The sequence below is a fragment of the Phasianus colchicus genome, chromosome 1 (genome assembly GCF_987193195.1).
Source record: "Phasianus colchicus chromosome 1, bPhaCol1.hap1.1, whole genome shotgun sequence".
Taxonomy (NCBI): Eukaryota; Metazoa; Chordata; class Aves; order Galliformes; family Phasianidae; genus Phasianus; species Phasianus colchicus.
Genome location: NC_143436.1, coordinates 72,299,985 through 72,323,961, shown reverse-complemented (window position 1 = coordinate 72,323,961; position 23,977 = coordinate 72,299,985). Strand labels below are relative to the sequence as shown.

The window sequence follows — 23,977 nt, the reverse complement described above, 5'->3', positions numbered from 1 at the left end:
GAAACCCACAGAATCTGTTACTCCTAGAAGGATGTTCTGATCTGTCTGATGTCTTCATTCGTGTTTAACTCTCCAGGAATAATCCATCAGCAAGAGCAGCTCGGCTTACCCATAACACCTTGTTTGTAATTTAGTGATCACGCCAGGAGATCCATGAATGATTCTTGAAGGAAAAAGCCAATTGCAAGGAAATTGGTAACTGCTTACTGTAGCATTGAGCTGATGAAGGTCAGTTCTTTAAAGTAATTGTTTATTTGGTTAGCTTTTGTTACAGTCCAGTTTTTATTTTTCACTCAGTACCTCCAATAAGATGTTAGAATTACTGAATAGAAGAAGCAAAATTTCTGGAGTATTTTAACCTAGAAGAATAATTTAATTCAGAATAAAGATTCTACATATAAATGTGGTTTAATAAGACTGGAACATAAGCAGTTCCAGTTTGTGTATCCAGCTAATACTGTTTTCTTTACAGGAATGTAGTCTGTTCTACACCAAAAGGTTCTGCCTCCCCTGTGTGAATGAAAACCTACAGGCTTTTCCTTTGGAAATACAAGAAGATATGGAAAAAAGGAAGCTCCAGTCAAAGACTAAGAAAAAAATGGATTCAAGAACATAAATACTGAAAGACCAAGAAAGAGAGACAGTTCTTTGGTTGAGCTTTATCCTCTCTCCTGTTTAAGACTCTCATGTTGCTCCTTTTGAAGTAGTGACTTTCATTAGCTCACTGCTGCAGAAAACAGCTACACGTTTCCCACTGGCTTGGCTTCAAGCATCATCGTGCAGCAATTGCAGCACCAGCAGATTGGCCTTAGGATGCTGGAAAAGCAGAAAGAATGTCAGACAGGCCTGTTTGTTGCCTTATCAAATGCATGTAGTAAAAAAACTGAACAGTGTTAGAGCATAGGAACTGTATCCAAATTTCCCATTTGCTATTTTCATGTTTTGTATGGTTCTTGATAATCCTGCAGTGTTACGAAAAATCTGAGAGATTTATCTGACTTAATTCGCTGTACGTCCAAGAATGTAAGTACCAATTGTTAACCTGCCATTGTTAGCTTGGTAAGATTACAGTGAGGAAGGAAGTCAGAGCTTTATTTTTAAGTCCAAAATAAAACCGGTAGGACAAAACGTCATAGATAGCCACAGAAATATCTAAATTCAAAATTCTAATGTCAATACTATCACAGAAAGTACATGCTTTTATAATGGCAATATTTAAATTTTTTTAAATAATAATTTTAAAAATGATACAAATCTGCAGTCACTTTGCACTCAGTCTCCCAGTCCGTCTCTGCACAGTGATAAAAGAGGTTACTTTCTCTAGTTCAATATGGAAATAGGAAAATTCAGCTACTAAAGTCATTTATTTTCTGAAGCTGGCAATTGAACAATCAGGATTTGAGAAACATAGTTTTAGTAAATATATATATATATATAAAAAATTGCTAGCAGAAAAAGCAATTTCTTTAGTCTGTATATTGGCATCGTGAATGTCTGTGTTGACTTTGTCTTAATTACAAGGAAGATTTATATTCTAACATAATCAATCAGTCACACACCTTGAGGATATGTCCAGAGTGCTCCATAATCACCACATTCATGTTATTTATTCATGTTTTTTTGGTCACTGGTTCAGAACCATTATCAATGTCTCAGTTAACATCTCTCCTTTTCTCTACTCGTTCAGCTTTATCATTTGTTTTATACTTACACAGTTCTTTTAGGAGAATCAGCCATGTATCTGTTAGACGAAATCAATGTAATTTCAATGAGTTATTTTATTTTATTTAAGACTTTCTAATGTCCTGGAATCTTTCACTGTGTTTTATACTGAACCTCATGTATTGGTTTCTGCTGTTGGAGACTGGAATTTCTTGCAGTTACTAGAGGAGCAATCATGGATAATATTACAACCTTTTTCAAGCTGTAGCTGCTCTTGAGTATGAAATGCACAGACCTCTTTAATTGCCTAAAAAAAAAAAATACTTGTTAGAACTCAACATTTCAGATTCCTTTCTGCAGTAATAAGAGGTTACTCTTTCAAATAAAGTGATGTACAGCTTGCTTAAAATTAGTGGTATTCAATTTCAGTTTCATGTTACACATAGCTCCTCCCCCCCTCCTTACTTAAGACAAGATTCTATGGTATGTTTACACAGGCAAATGTCTTTCTAAAACATTATCTAAGTTTTTATTTTCTTTATTTCACAATGTTTGCAGCAGGTTGTATGTTAACTCTTAGCCTGAAAGTAGGTTTTAAAAACCTGGTGAGTGCAGTTTGCATCTGAATGAAAATGTGCCTTTGGGCTGTAAGATACCTGAGGCCTGGGAGGTGCACCCACATGGTGCTGGGAGGGATCTCTGCTCTCTGAGCTGTTTTTCCTCTAATTCAACCTACTGTGTGCCCTTCTGTCATCTGTGGTTCTTGTGCTAGGAAAGGAAAGCTGGCCTACGTGTGATTAGGGATCTCTTGTAATGGCAGCGTTATTATCTGTGTCTGACTGTTACTACTTGCATATTCTGCATTCTGATATTTCCTACTGAACGTGGGCATTATGCTCTCTATCACAGTGTGCTGGTATGTATGTGATTGTACAGACTGAATGCTGTCATCATACCTAAACTTACCCCAGCTTAGCAGCCGCGAGTCCTTCCTTACAGGGTGCATAAAGCCTTTACAGTTGGGTTTTATCAGCTTCTCTGGATACTTTCTGCTGCTGAAAATGAGGCCCTCAATCCTCCAGCACACAGATGATGAAAAAAAAAAGTTTTTTTACTCTGCTGCAATTTTCCTTTGGCACTGTTTTACCACTTCAATAAATCCCTGGGTTTGCAAAGGAAAGGATGCATATGTATGTTACACACACATCCCTGGCAGTTAATCTACAAGCATCCACACGTTCTACATACTTGAAATATTATTCCATCATTAAAAAACCTTTGTAATACTAAAATGTTATATAGTAAGCATATGTTGTATTTCTTTTTAAAAACAGACATTTGTTGCCAGCCCCCACAATAAATGCAGCCATTCCTACCAAAGCTCACTTTATCACTTGGTCACTACTAGAAGTTGTATCCCTGCTGTGAAGTTGAACAGCCGAGTGTTTTCTGAAGCAGAGGCCTGGATATCAAATTAAGGCAAATTTGTTTGAATTGTTAATTAACTAGAAGAGCACTCCAGCCACTGTCTCAGAAGGAGTGATGGCTGCCACGGTGCACAGGCACATCACCACCACCCACCCTTTACACCCCAGGTGCTGACTCTGCATGCACTGACAGGAGCTGCCAGGTGAGGACATAAGCTGTACAGGGGCTCAGAGCAGAACTATCTTAGTGTACTTAAAAGTTACTGATGCGTGTATGGTCATTGGAAGGGATTCAGTTAAGATGTGGCAGCTGGTTTGGATAAAGTGCAAGAGGCCACCAGCGGAGTGTAACAGCTCTGCCTGTCTCAAAACCACAACATTATCATGAATTATTTTCCTGGAAATGAAAGATCAGCACAAGTCATTCGGTTCGTTTTAAAAATACTTTATTTTCTTTTTTAAACCATTAAGGCAAAAACGTATTGCAAATTAATTGTGTTTACATTCAATCTTGCAGGATAACTTTTATTTTCTTTTTAAAGCACAGAGGTTTCTACCAGTCTCTATACAAACAGTGAATCCAACCATTTATGTTTTAAAGGAGAAGGAAACAAAAAAACAATGTAAAAAAGTTCCAAGTTTTTTCATTCTAGCTCGGTAGGCCGGTAACATCTGAGAAGCCATCATCACATTACACTATATGTAATTTTTACATTCACGTATGTAAGTGACTTTGTCTTTCCTATAAGACCCTGTGAGCCCAGGGCTGCCGTTCTTTCCTGGAAATCCCACTTGCATTTGGTCTGACAGAAAGACCCTCAGGAACCCGGAGGCACCGGGTGGGATTTCACCAAGAAACACATTCCATGGGAATCAGGTTTGACTACTCACTTCAAGAAATGCCAGCTCTTTGCAATAAAACACACCCCCAAATTCCTCTAAAAATAAATAAAATTAAAAAAAAAAAAAAAGGTGACTGGAAACAATGATTTTGTTTGTTGGTTTTTTTTTTTTCTTTTTCTTCTTTTATATCATTATCTTGATATAATTAAACACTTGTTAGCTCTACTGATTAGGATTTGGCAACGCTAACAAAAACGTGCTTTTTTCTGTCCTAGCAGATTACAGACAATTTAACACACCATAAAGAGTTCTAACATCGTGATGTAATTAAATTGTTACATTCCTACAGAAAATCAGAGTGATTGTATAGTTGTGAAATATCAGGAGCAATATGAAATGCAGCTCATCTGAGAAGCTGATACCACAGATTGTGTCAAACAGCAACAGGGGTGTTCTTTTTAAAATCTGCACTACTCAAACTTAGATTAGCTTTGTTGTCACGAAGGAAGCTAGAAATGTTCTTCCACTTCTGAAACCAGAGGAAAATATTTGTGGCCACTGAGAAGAAGCCACGGCCTCCCACTGCCAGCCACCCCAAGGGAGCTGTCCGTGCAGGGAGCGAGGTGAGGGATTTCATTGAAGCAGCCTCTTCCATTCTCTATGCGACCGTCAGCGGACATAACGGCACAGATGAGCGGATCTGCTCCATCCCCAGCAGCTCCGAAGAGCGCTGCAGGACCGATGGGGCAAAGGCGCTGTGTCTCCATGAATGCAATTCCGACACCGGGCAGCAAAACTTTCCTGTGGCACTCAGATGTGCCTGAGGTAGGGAAGCCTGGATGTGGATGGTTCTTTGCGTGGCAACTCGCGTATGAATTACCCAGCAGTTTTGCTAATCTTACAATTACACGTCACAAAAGAGATTTTGAATGTTTATACTGCACTCCTATGCAGTAAGAGGAGGAGAGTGTGCCAGTATTTTGGTTGGCTAATATTTATCACCACCATTTTTTTTTTTCTTCCAGGGGTGAAGAATGCCATAAAACTTTTTGCATTGTGCTGCTTTTTTTTTCCCCCTCCATAGTAGCAATTACTGCTCATGCGTATCCAACCTGAGAAAACATACCAAAATACTTCAAATGGCTTTTAAGTACCTTATGCCTGCTCTTGCAGTCCAGTCCATTCTTAAGGCCCAGCCTGTAAGGAGATTAATCTCTCTTGTGCCTGCAGCCTACCCCTGGGGCAGAGGCAGCCCAGCTGAAATTGAGGTCCTTGCAGTAGAAATTCTGTTTTGAAACAAGGTTTCAGTGGAATCTGACAAGATAACACTGATGCAATCAGTCAAGAAGATTAAAAGGGAAAAAAAGGCTTCAGAAGCTGAAGAAGTTTTAAAAAACTGTAAGCACGTTAGGGAAAACAGAAGAGAAATGCCCTTGCCCTAGGATGGGTTTAGTTAGCAATGCATTTATATGATATATTTACAGTGTAAAGTGACACATCTGGTGGTACCTTTTAAAGTTTTTTTTTTTTCCATTGCTGCCTAAGAAATTCAGAAAAGAAGCAGCCATAGGTTACATTTCATCCTGACCTAGACTTACTTTAAGGAAGTCTATATTCTATGTGAAAATACAATTTTCCATTTGGTGCCAAACATTGACAAGTTGCAGAATTTGTGATAGGAATAAAACCCATGCAGGAATAAATAGATGCTTGTCTTTGACTTAAGGCCCACCGCCCTTGCCCATAAAAGTAAATCTTTCCTCACTGTACAAAAGGCTTCACAAGATAAAGTATGAAACAAGTATTTAAATTAAATAATTTACATATTTTTTTCTTAAAGTACCTCTGCAATATAATTTAGTGCAAGTTTATACCTTGCAATTATATTCTGATATTTTACAAATCAAAACGTGAAGAAATGGTATTACATTAAATTAAAAAATTCCATAGTACATATGATCAATACTCTCAGATCAAACCCACGTATATAATTTAAATCTCTAATAAGAGGATAGCAGAGCTAATTAACTCTAGATTAAAAAAATATATATGCAACTTATTATCAAGAAAGCACTTGAGATATAAGCAAGTACCAGATACCGTACTAACCCTCACATTTTGACACTTAGTAGGGGATCAGGGTTTTCAGTGAAGGTCCATTATTTATAAGAACTTATCCTTAAGTAATAACCCAACAGCTGCAAATGCATTTGTTAAAGGCAGTTGCAGATTTTCTACTAAGTAACATGGTCGCTTTTAAGGAGAGACAGAGCTGAAATTGTTCCTCTTTAGACACAGTAGAAGCAGCGACAGCGCAGTCTCCGATTTCTTTGTCTGACGTGATGCACAAGTTGTCCAGGCTTTCCATTAGAGAAAAGGAGGAAATTTCAATTTACCAGCGCCTGACCCAGCTCCCGTGATGAATAAATCTCCAAAGCTTTAGCAGTTTGAATAAACAAACAAATGTTTGGATGCTTATTATAAGCTCTTCGATTTGCAAACTTGTGCTAGCTCTCTCATGAGAACGGACTTAGTGCAACTGCTGGTATTTCCTAAATCTGTGCAGGCCAGAAATAAAGCTAAAATATGCTCTTTGGCAACACTTCAGCTTTCTAGCAGCTGGCTAGAACCAAAGCACAAAGGCACATGGAAATGACAAAAGAAGAACACTTCTTTAAATGCCAAGAAAGATTCAATTTCTGTAAGTGGAGAACATTCCTATCCATTAACAGTCAATCTGTGTTTAAAATAAAAGTGAATTTCCGAAATTTATATAAGGTACAATGCAATGTTTTGTTTTTCTTTTAAAGACAGCTGTGCACTATCAAACTGAACACAGAGTACCTTTAAACAATATAGTATAGAGTTTGAAAACGAGTACTCCTAACTTTTTGAAACAAACCCTTATTTTTTGCTTTTTCTTTTCCCTGCTATTAAAGTACCTAAGGCTTACCAATAAATCAAAAACAAAGAAACAAAAAGACCCTCCAAAGTGAATAGGTGGTAGGTTTGTTGAAGTCCTAAATTGTACCATTGCTCCTTAGGATCCCTATGTACCTGTTGCCTCTGGTTGTAAGCTCATCGTGGGTACCTGGTCCCTAACCAGGGGTCTTCAATGCTATTACATTAAAATAAGCTAGTGTAGATAAGAATCAGATCAAAACTATACATAACAAGCTAATAAGCCTTTAATAAATCTTTATCCTGAAATCTGCTAACTTTATTTCCCTCCATAGATGGAACATTTTAAAATATTACATGATCTCTACAATGTGGAGATGCTGAAAGCTCCTCAGTAATACACCTAAAACTTGTCAGACTCCCAACTTCTTGAAAATGAACATAAACTGAGTAATTTTGACATCTAATTGGCAAATATCTACGTCAGTCATCCACACAAGTCTCTGATGCAACTTTTTAGAAGCATAAGGTTTAAATTAAGAACTTCCTTCTGCACACTTATGCAAGTGAACTGTCTGCTCTGTTTCATTCTTCGAGAAACACACAGAATTGCGGAATCATAGGGGTTGGATGGGACCTGTGGAGATCAGAGTCCAACCTCCTCTGCTAAAGCAGGTTCACTACAGGAGGTTGCATAGAAAAGCGTCCAGGTGAGTGCTGAAAGTCTCCACAGAAGGAGTCTGTGGGTAAATGCACAGTGCAAACCTGTAGACAGTGGAATTTATCCAGAATGTTCAGCTACATTATCATTTTGTTTATACTTCTGTAACTCGCAGATGTATTCTTTCCATACATTTAAAGGCCTGCAATTTAATTTAAAATAGAAACTGAATGCTGGTGTCCAAAGGGCTTACTCAAAAAATGCTTGCATTTTCTTTTGTTATTAAAAAAAATGCACCTGAAGTAGAAAAAAATGCAAATAGCACACTTTCCTAATGCCTGTAATGGGATCCTGTTACAAAGAGGCTTCTAATATAGATACAATGCTGTTTTAAATTCTTTATAATTTTGCCAAATGTAAGTATTTATTATGAAACTTTTCAGTGTCAGTTAAATGTATCAGCCATTTTTGGAAACAATAACAGGGAAAATACATTTTCTCCACAGTGATTCTGTCTTTTTGTTTGTTTGTTTTATTTTTTTTTCTGAGAAACTTCAGTACATGCCAATAATGGAAGAGAACTTTCAAATTTGCACTTTGCACACGACTGCACTTTGGGGGAAAATGCAGCTTCCACTTCTTCAGAAGACAAACTTGAGCCAGTTGGCTGTTAAGGGTTTCCAACGTTAGAACTTCCACTGCCATCAGCTGCACGGTGCTAAGCACTGCGCGCTTCCTATGGATGGATGCAATGTTTACAGACTGCTAGTATGCCATTGGGAGATTTTGGCAACTTCCTTAACTAAGCAATATTGCTTATCAAATACCTCAGTGCTGACTATCCTATGCCCAAAAGCCACCGTTTCCTAGGCAGACAAGGCCGACTTGAAGAATTAAGCAGCATCGCTGATAAAATCTTCCTGTTATTTCTGAGGGCATACTATGTACTGTTATAAGACACAAGACAACCCATTTCTCATCCACTGTTTCCCAGTAAGACCAACAATCTTCTCTTACTGAAGTGTTTGAAGGAGCTGTAACATAATGCTTATTCATCCCAGCTGTGGGGAGAAGAAGGTAACTGACAGGGATGGCAAATGTGTATGTACCTAATTCTTCTATCTTGCCCTAGACAGTCACCAAATTTGAGGCTGGTGCTTTAGTATTTCACACTAAAACTTCTGCTAATGGCCATCATCTAGGTAAATACCAAATTGCTATTAAACCAGTAATTTATTCAGTGCCTAGCCATGCCAGTGGGCTTGTGCAAAACAAATGTAACTAAATAAGCACCAATACATGATGTTCTCACTTCATCCATCTTAATTAATTCAGAGAATGTTTAAGATTCTAATGTTTCCAAACATGCTACAATAAAACAAGGAGAACATGTCATCCTGTGGCACTGAAAGCCTAACTGCTGCAAAAATGTTAAGACTGGCTCCTGAAACCTTTGTTATGAAACAGATAGTAAAATACAGAACTAACAAATTGAAATTACCAGATTAAAAATGTGAAGAATAAGAACTAGCACAGTGCCTTGTATGCAACTAGCACTTGCTTTCACATTTTGTGCATTAATTTCAACAAGGGACCCAAAATGCCATAGGCAAGCAGTTTCCTTGTAGCTTATTCTGAATCAAGAGTAAGTACTATTGTAAAACACTCAGGTATATGATAAACTTACTCTCAGTTGTGCTCTCTTTCATAACATCAGACAATTGACAAGCTCCATTTTCTTCTGTCTTTATCCACTATGGCTCTAATGAGAAGGAGAAATTTGGTAAAATAATCCAGCTATTACTTCTATAGGCAGGTCTATCAAAGATTAGAAAGATATGAGTGAAGAATTGAAAAAAAAAAAAAAAAAAAAAGTGTACTCACAAGAAAAGTAAACAAGTTCAATTAACTCCATACTGCCAAAACACAGGACAAGAAGGAAGGTACCTTTCCTATGTAATCATTTCTTCAGAGTAATCTATCATTGCACTAGAATACTGTACAGTTGAAATTCTTCCTCTCCCCATACCTCCCCTCCCCCACCCTTGACTAGGATCAGATTTTTCTGTCTGTCCAGAACTCTGGCTGATTCAAAGCCGTATTCTTAAGTCAAAACTGACTGCATCTTGAGCTATTGCAAGTTTTCCAAGCTACACATGGTTAGACACTTTTTTCCTCAGGGAGATTTTTGCATTTTCTTTCCAAACAGTCCCATGACTCAGCACTTTTACTCTTCCAAAAAAACCTGAATAGTACTATCTGTTGTATTTTAGATAACACTTAGGATTTTATTTCAATTCTTGAAAGTATTGTCTTCTCGGTGCACTAATCCTAAAGTACACCAATGCCATGCTATGTGAAGCTATAGTGTGATTCATGGATTTCAAGCAATGGCACAAGAAAGGTCTTTCAAATTTTTTAAATATGTATGTACAGTAATACCCAATCATTTGATAAATCTAGACTGATTGCCTCTAACAAAAAATATTAGTTGTTTCTCAGTATTTCCCTTAGCCAAGAATGCGTCATCTTTATGAGGGTGCTTGTAGCTGGAGAGAACTTGTTGAATTTGTCATTGTAACTCTAAAATGACTAAGCCAAGAGGAAATGAGGAAATACTTTTTTTTTTTCCCCATTTCTCTTACTTAACATTCTGATTTATTATACAAATATATATTCTTTACCAATCTTCAGATTCCCAAATAAAAGAACTGCTTTAAGGCGCTTCACGAACATTACGATCAGTATTTTTCTGTAGAACTCATTCAAAAGAAGACAGAAGAACTCAAACCAAAAGACCTGTAGCACTCCAGTTACTTAGATTTTACATTTGTCACGCTCCGAACCGAGTGAACAGCTGATAGCTGTGCAAGTGATTTTGCTCCCATCTATTATTAATATTGCTGTCGTCTTTAAATATTGTGGAAAAAACACTAAAAATCCTTAATACATGTCCCTGTAGATTTCCTGCAGTAAAGGGTGTAAATGTGCATCAGATTCAGTCTTCTTGATTATCTGAACAAGCTGAGCGTGCTCTGTGACAAGCTGTCGGAGGTCCGCCATTTTTTGGAGAAGTTTCGGGAAGAGGAAGATATCGTCAGGATGGTTGGTTTGCAAGTGCAGTTTCAGTACATGCACAATGCTCTCCTGCATTTTTTCAATGTGTCCTACATTTACAAGACCAGGACGATCTATTCTCAAAACAGAAGAATACATGTCAAAATTTTTGAAATATTCTGTATTGTAGGCTATTTTATACATTCTATATTTTAGAGACTAGTATAAATTTACATTATACACTGGAGGGCAATGACAATAACCTCATCAACTTCAACAGGTTTTGGAACAGGCTTAAAGTAAACCTTTAAAAAAAAAATGTAGTCTTAAACCTCAGGTCAAAGCATTTTCAATGCCCACAGTTATTTGAGGTAAGTTCATAGTTCTAAATACAACCTGTGCTGCTAAAGGAAAAAAAAAAAACAAAAACCAAAAAACAACAAAACCCACCCCTTCCACTCACAAAACTAAAAGAAGCATTCAGCCTAGGAGCCCAGTTCTATAATCTGCATGTCACGATAAAATAATTCAAACAGTAAGGACAAGAGTTAAAAAATACATGGTTATTTCTAGAGACTTCTTCAAGTTTGGGAGCTCTAATCAAGATACAAAATATCTAGCTTTCACCCTTGGTCCCCATACATATTGCTATAGGATAAGTTATTGACAGGATGTAGAGAAGTACCTAGTAAGGATGTTTCACACTTTCCAGCATTGGATCCCACTTGCAGCTACTTACAATCCTATACTTTAACTCTCTGGGTCAAACTTATCTGTGAGAAGTATGAGGTCACAAGCTAAATTTGTTTCTTGCAAACTTCAGCTTCTTCTCTTCAGGAGAAGAAAAGAGAAAAATACCATTTTGCCTGAAGAAAACTCTCTTGACTTTTGAAAACTCAAAATATCAATATGGTGTGCAAAAGTAACTCAAGATTTGGTGGGAACTTACTGTCTAAACTAGCACTTGAAGCATTTGAAAGTCTACAGACTTTCTCTTCTTGTAATTGTTGAGGATGCTGCCACAAACAGTGAAATGTCTTATGAGTTTGGCAGCATATAAAAAAAGCAGGCAACCATGCCATTGGAACTGTCTTGATCTTCTTCTTTTCTTTTTTCAAAATGCCTATGAATAGTTCTGAATTAAACCTTAAGTATGAATGTCCTTTCAAGAGGAAAGAATGGATAACATTTGTGTTCTTTCTCTCATAAACAGTGAGCATAAAAAAACCAAAGCCATGTTCCCAGGTACTATGAAATTATTCTTTAAAGTGTCATAAACTAATTTTTGGAATTAGCTAATCTAGTTGGGTTTTGAAAATAAGTTGCAATTTTAAAATCAGAAAATAGAATGTGCATCAACAGCACTGTGCATTTGTGCAGAATTCATTACATGATCCAATCAGCAAGTCAAATGTGAGCAAAACCATACTCTACCCCTGTCAATTTCATTACAAATTGCTTTTCTGTCCATTTTGTAAATGCAAATACTGCTTCCTTAAACATAAAAAAATAATAATCCCCCAAACATCAAACAAAAACACACCAACACTCTTTACATTCCCCTTTTAAAAATACAGAGTAAATTAGACCCCTCTCTAATTTCTACTGCCTTGAAGAATAAATATGTAGCACTTACCTCCACAGCAAATGATGGCAGCAACAAAAAGTGATATATCACTATCATCCAGTTCCAGTGCATTGAATTTCATTGCAAAATCAAATTTTGGCTCCATTATATCACAGAATGGCTTTCTCAGACTTTTCAGGAATTCTCGGGTTATAAAACCATTTCCATAGGCCACCAGCATCCCATCTTTGTTCATTACAGATGCTAACATGGCAAAGATGGCTTCATAAACTCCGTATTTCAACAGTGTCACTTGATCATTCAAGTCAAGATTGGAGAAGCCAGGGATAGATTTGGCAAATTCAGTAAGTTCTGTGACAGTCTCTACAGATGTACACTGGCAGCAGTGAAAGATTCGAACTTCAGCTTCCTTATTCTGAATTCCATTGGCAACCAATTTTGCCACCAGCGTCTTCTCTGCCATGCACAACGTATCCATATCATGTATAACAAAGGGCTACAGAGAAAACAGTATTAATTCATCAATAAAATAAAAGCTATTAATCATTGTTTTGCTAAAGAAATTGAATTTGGATGAAACTTTTAATTTTCATAATAATCTGCTTTTAACCTTGAGTTCTCTCATATTTCTGCATACAGAGAAAGCATGTATTTCAAAACTATGAACTGCAGTGTTTACAAGCAAGTCTGCTCTTCAAACAGCAAGGCAAAAAGCAAAAGGTAAATAGGTATGACATATCTTCAATCTACTTTTACACAGAATCACAGAATCCTTAGAGTTGGAAGGGACATCTGAAGGCCAGCTAGTCCAGCAAGTCACAAGAATGCAACCTGTTTATTACTCTTATGTTCACTATCAGATTATCATAACTATGTCACAGCTGTTCTTCCACAGAAATTGCGCTCAACTTGCCAGCTACAGAAAGTCTAAATAATCTCTAACACCAGAATCCCATTAGAATGTCAGACAACACTAAACTTCTGTCCTGATCACACTCTTTTCTGTAAATAAAACCCCCTTCATTTAAAAAAAATATATGCATTACAATCTGATGAGGTATTGCCAAGGTCTTAGGAGCCAAATATAAAAATGACACCTTGTCATCATGAAAAATGCTAGTTTATTCTGCAATGAGTTACAGTTTCTCCTGAAATCAAATATTAATGTATAGTTCAGAAATAGGTAGATTATTAATTACTAACAACAAAGCTCTCTCTCTCTCCTTTATTATTTATTTATTTTAAGCTAAAAGAAAATCAAAATATCTTTTCCCGGGGGAGATGGTAATGTTAAAAAAAAACAAAACCTCTCCTCTTTCCTGCGTATTGAAGAATAACTTGTTTCTACCAAACTAATTCTGATTCCTCGTTTTTTTACTCGCGAATACACTGATACACATGCAAGCCACTAGCTTCTGATAATCAGGCTACTCTAATCTGAGAGCAATTACATCAACTTCATTGCATGAATAAACACAAATATTAAATAAAACACAGAAATTAAGACTTAGTGATCTAGGATCCCTACAACTTAAAATCCATATTGCAACTTCTGGCACGATAACAAGCTTAAAAACGACTTCATGGAGATATCTACTTGGTAAGGTATTAAAGCATAGTATTTACTTAAGGCTTATGTCAGCTTGTACCCTTCAAAACATTTACGCCCATGCTTAATTTTTAAGCATCTTTTCAATCCAGTGTAAAAGACTGGCATTATACATATGTTTCTCTTTTAATGTGCTTGTGTGCTTGGCTAGACTAGACTATAATACACCAAATTCCATAATTTGGAAGACAGCTTGCTTACAATTTTCATAACAACCCAATTTTTTTTTTTTTTTTTTACTGGACTAAAATTTTTTTATTTTACTGCTGATTTTATCTTCTACATCAGATATAGAAGATACCTCTTCATTGTCAAACATTGATTTCCTTGCCATATTCAATCACTTCTAGGAAAATTCTGCTCATTGTCAAAAGAGCAGGGCTCTCAGTAAAATCACAGATAGCAGTCGTGCAACTGCTAAGTAACTATTTCACAATATCTACTAATTAGTAATGAACAAAATACTGTAAGTAAAAATTCACAGAGAACATTCATTATTTTTTCAAGAACTTGGATAAATTATCCTGGAGGAAAATTAAACTGTTTAGCACACGTCCCCACAGCCTTGCTTCTCCCTTTCAAAGTAACCATACAGTTATGACCAGGAATGTTGCATGAGGAAGTGTGTAGTACTGTTAACAAAGAATTAGAAATGTGAGTTCTTTCTCTTCCTACCATTAATACTGTTGGGATTATAACAACAGTAACTCAGAGCTGCTGTATGTCCTAAAAGATAACAGTATTTAATCTGGTATCTGTGGCAGAAAAGCATTTGAAATTCCCTTCCCTCCCAATCCCCTTTCATAACAGGTTATTGAATTTGAACCATTTTCCCCAGCAATACCACGAGGTATTCACATTCAGATACCCATTTTATTTTCTGATTAAGAACTGATTTTTGTTCCCTTACATATCTACTATAATTTAGTGGTTCCTAAAGCGATTATTCTCATAGTGCCTAAAAGTATTTATATTTAGTATATGGATTCCTTTCTGTATATCTCATTTCTGTATTAGTATGCTACTCATTTTCTAAAAGACATGCTTAAGAATTTAACAAATTATTATATCACCTTACGTCCTTCTAGCTTTACTTTAAAGTTACATTAAAATTACTTACTGGATTGTTGTTAGCTTTCCCTGCAAGGATGACTCTGGCTTTAACTTTGTTCATATTGAAGTTTTTCAGGTAAGCATCATGAATTCTTCTGGCAAGTGATTTAAGATCTGCCATTTCTGAATCTTCTAGATAATTTTCACCCGTTAGAATTTCTGCTTTCAACTTGGCCTTTTCAGACCTTGGCATTCGTCCAAAACGTATTGCTAACAGGAGGAAAAAATTGTAAAAAAAAAAAAAAAAAAATTATAAAGAAACCTGTGCCTTTTCCCATTGCTGAATAGACAGCAAGCTTTTCCATTCAGAAAAACCAAAGTAGGAGTAGCATACTTACTATGATAAATTCATGAGTGAAATAGTCCTTTCCAGCACAGATGATGACTGAGACCTGACTGATGAAACTCATCTAGTCAGTATACTAAACTGAAGGTAATTAGACATTTTAGAACACAAATTCCACAATGATGTAGAATGCACGCCTTTTTCCTTCTACACTACCTAAATAGCTGTTCTCTCCTTATTGTGTCTTCTAGCTCCTAAAGTGAGACTCAAAGTCTACCACGGGAATTCTAAAAAAATTCAGTGATGAAAGTCATGTCAGGAGCTTGGCAGAGAGCGCAAGTGCTGGCTGGAAAGCTGCCTGAGGAATTACTCTGCAGGGAGATGGGACCAAATTCCAGTGCCGATTCTGGACCTGCTATGGCTTCAGCTATTTATGCACTGGATGTTTGCTCAGTTCAACATATACGTATGTCTAGTGAGAACAGAACAGATCAGAGACCCATACTTATGCTCAAAGGTCGCTCAACAAGACTTCTTACCAGACCCAGATTAGCTCACCAAGATTGGAGAGGATGAGAGTAGAGTTTGAGTATCCAATCTCAAACTTGCTTGGACATTCTTTTGAGGGGCAGGAGATGTGAGTTTGAAACCTCAATGGAGATAGGAGTCTCCTGTTCCTTGGGCCACTGTTCTTGCCACTTAACGACAGAATAAAAAGTATGTTTTGCATACCTCTTCAATTTCATCTAAAACCAAAAGGAACTCCATTTTATAAGGGGCCCTGCCCTCTGATAGTGGCAAAGTTTTCAAAGTACAGCTGGTCACTCTTGCCTCATTTCAGCAGCTAACCAGTGGGAGGAAAGAACCCAACTGCTTTGACTGAGTAACTCCAAGCCTGTGTAGAATTAGCCCTTAAACATGCCAAGGAATTTTCTCATGATATAAGGTGATTTGGGGCATGATCTGCAGTGTAGTTTTGGACTTCAGTGGAAGGCCTGCTCTGAATCTGGCCAGGAGTCTATTAGAAAAGTGGAAGAATCTCTCTCCTAAAGTGAAACTTATATTGTAAAAATCATGGCTGTAAATCTAATTTAGATTTATTTCCTGAGAAGCATGGCCTGCAAGTTAGCAGTCTTTTCATTCCTTCCTTTTTGGCCCCCCCATATGTTTGCCCCAGTAAAACTGCTGTTTCCTTCAGCTGGAGCACGTGTACCCACAGGGAAATCATTTCAACCGAGGACTAACCCTGCTAGCCAGCACAGCTCTCTACTCAGTTCCTGCTCCTGAGGTGTTATTTTGTTAGCTGGCACATTCTTCCCAAGTCACACAGAGACCATACACCACTCCCAGTGCATTTTAGTATCACTCATGGTTCCTCACAAAGGAGCCAGACTTCCCCAGAACCAGAAAGTTAACATTCTCAGTGTCACTTCCTAGGGCTCTAGACTACACTGCCATAGGCAGCTTCCTCACCCAGGTAGCCACCCCAGCTATCTTGATGGCATGGTTTCCACAGAAAGTTTGTCTTCCAACCCACAGCTTTTCACCCAGCCCAGCAACTTACTCTCAGATCACACCTGCTCCCAAGTTCAGCCTTGACACAATCTGATTTACGTAGGGAAAGCAAACTGCTGTCATTTGGACACCTAAAATATGCTTTCTTGTGGCTTGGCCTCTCCCTCCCTTATCTTCTCTCCTCTTTACCAAAGTTGCTTAGCAAGCTACATACTGTACATAAAACTGCCTTGTGGGGCTGAAATTGGCCTGTAAGCCACAGGCTTACCAGCCCTATATTAAGTCATTAACACAAACAATAACATAATTTTTTTAACTGTATATCTAAATGCTCTAAATTTTTACCATTCCATTTAGCAAGCAATCTACCAGATACCTGCTCCATGGTCAGTACATACAGTCAGCAACCTCCCCCCCCCTTTCCAAACCATCTGTCCAAGAGCTGTTGCATGGTAACCTACAAAGTATTAGAGCCTGGTCTTCTACAGATTTCTGTTCTATGTCTTTCTCTCTCCCAATGAAATAGTTCTCCTTCTGCTCCTCTGCAAATCTCTTGACCAGAATTCTTCCAGTAATGGAGCTTGTTTCAATATTACCAAAGTTCTTGGTGTAACAAACTAAATTCACCATTACATGGACAGACAATCCACAAAACTGTGTAAAGTTCTTAAGTGTACGTTTGGCAGGTGTTTATCAGTTACTTCAACTAGTCATGAGGGAAATTGCCCCCCCCTGCCACAATCTATACTGAAAAAAAATATGAAGTTCAACTCATGTAAAGAAGTATAAAGAAGTTTTCCAAGTGCTTGCTTCCAGAAGCAGATCCTGGGTAGAAACAAGCAAATTATTAAGGGCACTCTTACCTACCATTATGTGACATTCCAACTGAAAGGCACTTTTGAAAACGACAGTATTGGCACTTATTACGATTTTTTTTCTGAATTTTGCAATTGCGATCACATTTATCATAGATGAGTTTTAATCGGATTGTTCTCCTAAAAAAACCCTGTAAGAAGTTTGAAAAAACAACATGTAATTTTAAAGAGCTGTTGGCTACTAAACTTTAATCATGTATGTAATTTTTTACTGTTTATTGATACCACTAGCAAAACAATGTGAAAAGCATAACTTGTACAAAGGTATAATTCCCCACTCTCTGCAGTGAGGTGGTGTGTATGAAGGCGTGTACAGAATGGAAACAGGAAATGAGGGATAGTTTTCATCCCTCTTTCCTGTGAGAGAACTGAGAACCTTGAATACCAGAGTAAATCTGCTATTAAGGATTATGTAAAACAGTCACACCTTCTTTTCGCATGTATTTTCTCAGTGCCTGACAGAAACAACCTTCATCGTTCACACGTGTAAGTCACACAGACACACAGAATCAACACATTTCTATTCAGCAAAAGTGAGGGGTATTACAGTGCAGCACAGTGTGGAGAAAGAGTCAAGAACACAAAACAGGCATTAAAGAAAAGCCTATAACTCATCAGATCTTACCACGATGCCTTGATATTGCAGTGTAACACCAGACTCATACTAAGAAGTAATTAATGGGTTAGCAAAGCTTTTTAAAGTCATTGCAACATTCTGCTTCACATGACATAGTAACAGATATCATTTAGGCTGTGGAGATTTCTGACCACAGGTGATTATGAACTTGCTCTCCATGTCCTCAATGTCTAGTAGAGTTTCTAGTATTATTCCATAAGATTTATACTTGAAATATCACCTTCTGACATGGAGCAGGAGAGAAAATTGTACACCTAAAATTATTTCTCTCGCCTTACATTTTAATTTAGAAAAAAAAAAAAAAGCAAAACTAAAATATCGGAAAAAAAGAAAAAGAATCTTAGAATTCTTGGGCCATACAATTCCCCCAAATCATACATTAATGATAACATTAATTTGCCTCAGATATGTGCACTGGCTGCAAAACTACAAGAAGTACAATACTAAGTGATTCAAGCTGAACAGGATGGTGATGAGGTATTTGGGATTTAGTAGTGTTATAATGGAAATGTAACAAGCTCGCATGTTTCTCACAGCTGTACTCCCAACACAAATAAAACACTAGTGGAGCAAGTAGGCTTTGATTTTAAGTCATGGTTTAGTGTTTTAAGTTGTTGAACTAACTAACTAGTTCCACAAAAGCGGCATTAAAGTTTTCATTGTGAATTGCCTCTGCTTGATGAAGGTCTGGAATTGAGTTAAGGTATCCAGCTACAGTATCTGAACAAATTATTTCCCAAAGAAGATCACAGATATATTTATTAAATAATTTTAATGGCTAAAATTATACTAAAATTAAACATTTACAAAACAAATGTTTATCTTTATATAACCCTGTAAATAAAGCGACGTGATTTAGGCTCTTAAAAAGAAAATTATGACTGTACCTTACAACCTTCACAAGCATGTACTCCGTAATGGTAGCCTGAGGCTTTATCCCCACAAATTCTACATTCAATGTTTAATGCTCCACTGGGTGATTCATCTATGCTACCTGGAGCTGTGGCAAAATTAATGGATGAAGGACTGGATGCTGGTGAAAGGGTGTCTAAAAGAAAAAGGAACACTTCATAATTACTATGCTAAACCCACAACAACAACACAAAAAAAGAGCTTATTTAAAAAAATAATTGTGAGTCAGTAGTGAATAATCATAGCCATTAAGAGAATTTGGCAATAAGTGTTTGAAAAATAATTCCTATTTATTTTACCAGCAAAAACACAAACAAAATACAGGGCATACCTTGCTAATTTCAATGAGAAATACAATGTCAGTTGACAAAAAGCCTTACTGAAATAACTCTAACAACAAGAACTAGAAGGCAGATAATGATCCTTCAAGATTCACCAAGAGTACTCCACACAAAATGAGAGAAAACCAAGCTCTTTTGGATTTTCCTGCATCCCATTTTTAACTTTGAATTTTTCTATTTTTTGTCTGTTGGATGTGAATATAAAATTGTTTAATTCCCAAACTTAAAATAAGTAACTAAAAGTACTCAAATAATATTTCACTCAAATGGAGGAAATTTTCTTAACTGTAAAAACGTGCATATAAGTGTCTTCACTAATAATATAAATATGAAACCAAGAAACAACATTCAACACGTATCTCCTATTCAAGACAAACAGCACAAACTATGAGGAGGGGAAAAAAAACCAATAACAGTAAAATAGACTTCCCCTCGTGGCTTCAATTTTGTATTACAATAGCCATCCAACCTGTCAATAACCTTTCCAGAAAGGTTACTAAGAGCTCACCTTGCTTTTATGTTTCCATCTCTTGTGCCATAATGTTCAGAATGAGATCTATTACTATAGTAAGACAAGGGACATATTCCTAGCTCAAGCTGAATTTGTCCAGCATTTGAAGGTACACTTACAAATCCCACTGACTCATTACTCGTAGTTTTAAATGATGCTCTTAACTGAGACCTAAAAAGCAGTTATATACATTCATTTTCTAAAGAAAATATTTACTTAAAGCGAAAACATACTCCTTCACATCACTGAAAACAGATATTAAAAGGAAGGTAAATGTACTTCTGAGATATCCAAGCAATAAAAGCCTTGATCAAATATTTTTACCTTTTGAATATAATGGTAAAATAATCTTTGGAATGTCGTAAAATGAAAAAAACTCTCAATTTTATTAGTAGATGAACATGCTATGGAACCAACACCTTCCAGCTTTAACTATTTCAATTGATATTTCCACCCTGTTTGAGGAAAATACTTTCTGAGGCCAGAATTTCTTTTATCTTCCATCTTCCAACTTGTACCACAAGACTTCAGCAAATTAATGGGTGTGTTATTTTAACAGAAAGATTAAGAAACACTTATGAATGTAGGTCAGCAAGTATGACACTGGAAAAAACACTGGCACAGAACTCAGACTGCACTGCCAGCATTGCCAAGCCCACAGGCAGAGTCATCAACAACAGCCTAAAACACAGGATTTTTTTAACATATAATTTTCATTTCTTTTTACTTGTGTAATGGAATTGAGCCTTAAAAGTTCATGTTTTCCAACTTCTCTAAGAGAAAAACTAGGATCTTTTGCCATGAGCACTACATATTGACAATAAGAAGGTGACACTAGAAACTGATCCAAATTGCCATAGGACTTGCATGCACACACAAATAATTGAAAAAAAAAAACCAAAAAACTTCATGTCTCAGAAGAGCTATATGATAACTTAAAAACCAGCAGCTTTATGTTACAATCTAGTAAATTAATTCTATCCTTAAGTATATTAAGGCAAAGTTATAATCAGCTCATATGTTTTTAGTGACATTTAGTTATAAACAATAGTTATTACATTAAAATGGCTTTCATTCCTATCACTTTGTATTTATAAAAGAAAGTTTTATGGTAACCTCTCTTACCTGTTATAACTGATCCATCAGATCCTGGACCATTTCCCAGTGATTGGAACTCTGTTAAACTTAAAGCTCCAGAGCTATCATCACCTAGAGACTGAGAAATGTCTTGTATGTTCTCCATATCTTGTAGAAACTCTCCAGATAAAGGACTACCTATATCATCCTCCTCTAGGGGAGTAAGTGGATAGAGATGGTTTTCAGTGTCCACCATTTTGGTCAAGTAGAGCAGTCACTCAAACTCCTTTAAGCTGAGGGGAAAAAAAAGTTAAAACAAAAAAAAAGTTAAAAGCCAGCACTTACAAATTCAGAATTTTATATATATATATATTTATATTTGATTCATTTACACACAGTACAGTGGATAAATGAGTTCTGATCTGATAATGATAATGAGATACTATACAGCATTCTTTCTCCAAAAGACTTATACAATGTGAATCTCTGACAGGTTAGGAAGAAAAAGTCCACAAAATATTTCAATATAAAGAAAATATATGACAAGATCAATTTGTAGATGTTGTTTTCTCTCCTTTGCTGTTGAACATTATGAATAGTGTTTCTATAGTGGGTATTATGCACTTCCCACCAAACTTCACTGAAAAATAACAAGTACCAATATGTGTACGTAATACATTAGAATACTCTTTCTCACCTCATCTAACAAGTTTAGATATGTTAATTGGCTCCTCTGTTCTCCTCTCTTAAATTTGTTCAATAGTTCTCATGACACTGCAGAGAACAAAGTACTGCCATATGCAATGCAGCTTTACAGATGCGGGCAAAACTACTTAATTCAATGAACTTACATCTTCAGCAAGAATGTTTCAGCATATGCAATCCAACATACTTATAATTCCTAGAGTTAGCTTTATTTCCCACAATGAAATAAGTTTTCAAAGTTGCCTTCTGAACTCACCAATAGTGTCATCAACTTTGAGTAACAGCACAGAATCCTAAGAAAATTAAGTACTTATTTCACAAATTTCAATTATTCTTCTATTGCCTTGTCAGGGGACTAATTAATAAATGCATTGCAGAATTAATAAATGCTGCTCCTGCTGCCAAGATACACTTCTGCTAGAAGAAACTCATTTTTAGACTGAGCAGCTAATACTTGTCTACACGTACTGATGCATTCAATGAATATGTGCTGGCTTTCAGAGAAGCTTTGGCTGTTCCCACGGTTCCCACTCAGTGTTGACTTTTGCAAAGAGCCATATTTTTGCTGCTATTTATCATAGAGCATGAAGCCACCAAAAACTGGCTGTATGCGGATAGGCAAATACTCCTTTTTCAATTAAAGTGCTAGCTTATGATAAAAGCAAGCAAGCAACCAGCCAACCAAAAATAAATAAAAAACAATCCAACTTTCCTGGATGCTACTTAAAGTTGCAGATAGAACTGGTTTGGTTTCAATGACATTAAACACTTTATATTAAGCAATCAATCCATGTATCTGATAATCAGTAAATGACAGATTCATCATATGTGCACAGGGTATTTATTCAGGACAAAAACCCATGATTTTTTGACTATATAATTGACAAAAAGATTACAGTTATGAGCGATACAAATAGCTGACTATTGCTTTACATACTAAAGAAGAAAGACAGCCATCACTTGTATTTTGTTGTATAAAAAGATCCTGAAATTTCAGATGAGCAAGATCCTTACAATCAAGCCTTTTCTCCCCATACTGATGGCAAAAGTCTGCCTTCAATTATATTTACGTAACTTTACAAGGTACTATTAGCAGGTGGTATAACTGGGGCCAAAATGATCTACTCTATGGAAGAGTAAGAGTTATGCTTTCTACAACCTGTTATGTACACACAGTTTTTAAGTGCTTTATTTTTCAAGCGCACTTAGCAGTGTGCACTCCTACTTCATGCTATTTCATGGAAAACCAACATATTGCATATTTATTGCTTCTGTGGTGTTTTCCAATGTATTCATTACGTGATATTATGGCAAAAAAGAACAAAAAACAAAAAAACCCAACAACAACAACAAATCTGTATCACAAAATAAGGCTTTCCATCTCACTATTCACATCCTTCTTAGCATTGACCAGCCAATCAATGTTATTTTAAATATGTACAGTAGGTACTTCTCAGAACTTTCCCCTGATTTTCAGGGTATCCTCATTTTTAAAAATAATACCCAATGTCTATAGTAGTACAGCCTGTATACCATTACTCATTACTCAGTTATCCAATTTGATATATTAATTACTCATTAGAACATCGTATCAGACTGCCAGCAATGTAATAGAATATTTATCAGCAAGGCAGGGATTTTCATGTGTATCTCAACCTCAAGAGAATCCAAGTAGCAATGGCTGTGATGCCTAATAATTTTAGAACAAAACAGGACTTTACAATGGCAAATAATAAAACTAACTCATACCATACCGAGTACTGAACTGTACTTGCTGTCAACTACATTCAGTAGTAATGTCATAATTTGAAATTATTTGGCAAAAACAATTCCAAATGCCACTTCTGAAGCTCAACAGGTATCTCCAAGAATTGCTTTTATTTCTCTAGTAAGTTCTACAGGAAGATATTACACTCCAGTTGAGAAATTAGGAATCACTTTTCTGTATTTTATTTGCAAAAAATAAAAGCTAAGTTTGCTTTTCATTGTGAGGGAAAGGAGTAAAGAAATCTTGATGTATGTAAATTTTATAATGGGAGAATAACAGCAACTGTTCTCTGGCAATTCAAAGGGGACTACCTAATTTATCTCCCCAGGGAGCCATCAACAGAAAGGGAAGAGAAGTCTGCCAGAGAATTTGATCAGCACTGTTCTGTTGGTGTGCTCAGTCTAGCACAGACACATTACCTTCCTCTGCAGACATCACACATATACTTTGCCAAAGCATTGCTGGGGAAGTTTCAGGAAGCACAAGGCT

The 23,977-nt window shown here is 36.5% G+C and overlaps 2 protein-coding genes across 7 annotated transcripts in view; one reads left to right on the top strand and one right to left on the bottom strand.

Moving 5' to 3' along the window:
- Positions 1-3,422, top strand: part of CDPF1 (cysteine rich DPF motif domain containing 1) — a 44,160-nt gene extending 40,738 nt beyond the window's left edge. For both annotated transcript variants that reach the window (XM_090147523.1, XM_031597251.2), the window contains exon 4: positions 473-3,422. In XM_090147523.1, coding sequence (XP_090003649.1) covers positions 473-616 — 144 coding nt within the window. In that variant the 3' untranslated portion in view covers positions 617-3,422. The remainder of the gene's footprint in view (positions 1-472) is intronic.
- A 742-nt stretch (positions 3,423-4,164) lies between these two features.
- PPARA (peroxisome proliferator activated receptor alpha) overlaps positions 4,165-23,977 on the bottom strand; it is a 38,740-nt gene continuing 18,927 nt past the window's right edge. For all 5 annotated transcript variants that reach the window (XM_090147481.1, XM_090147487.1, XM_031597249.2 and 2 more), the window contains 6 exons: positions 21,064-21,308; positions 19,062-19,222; positions 17,530-17,668; positions 14,869-15,071; positions 12,188-12,635; positions 4,165-10,685 (listed from right to left, as the gene is read on the bottom strand). In XM_090147481.1, coding sequence (XP_090003607.1) covers positions 10,438-10,685; positions 12,188-12,635; positions 14,869-15,071; positions 17,530-17,668; positions 19,062-19,222; positions 21,064-21,271 — 1,407 coding nt within the window. In that variant the 5' untranslated portion in view covers positions 21,272-21,308 and the 3' untranslated portion in view covers positions 4,165-10,437. The remainder of the gene's footprint in view (positions 10,686-12,187; positions 12,636-14,868; positions 15,072-17,529; positions 17,669-19,061; positions 19,223-21,063; positions 21,309-23,977) is intronic.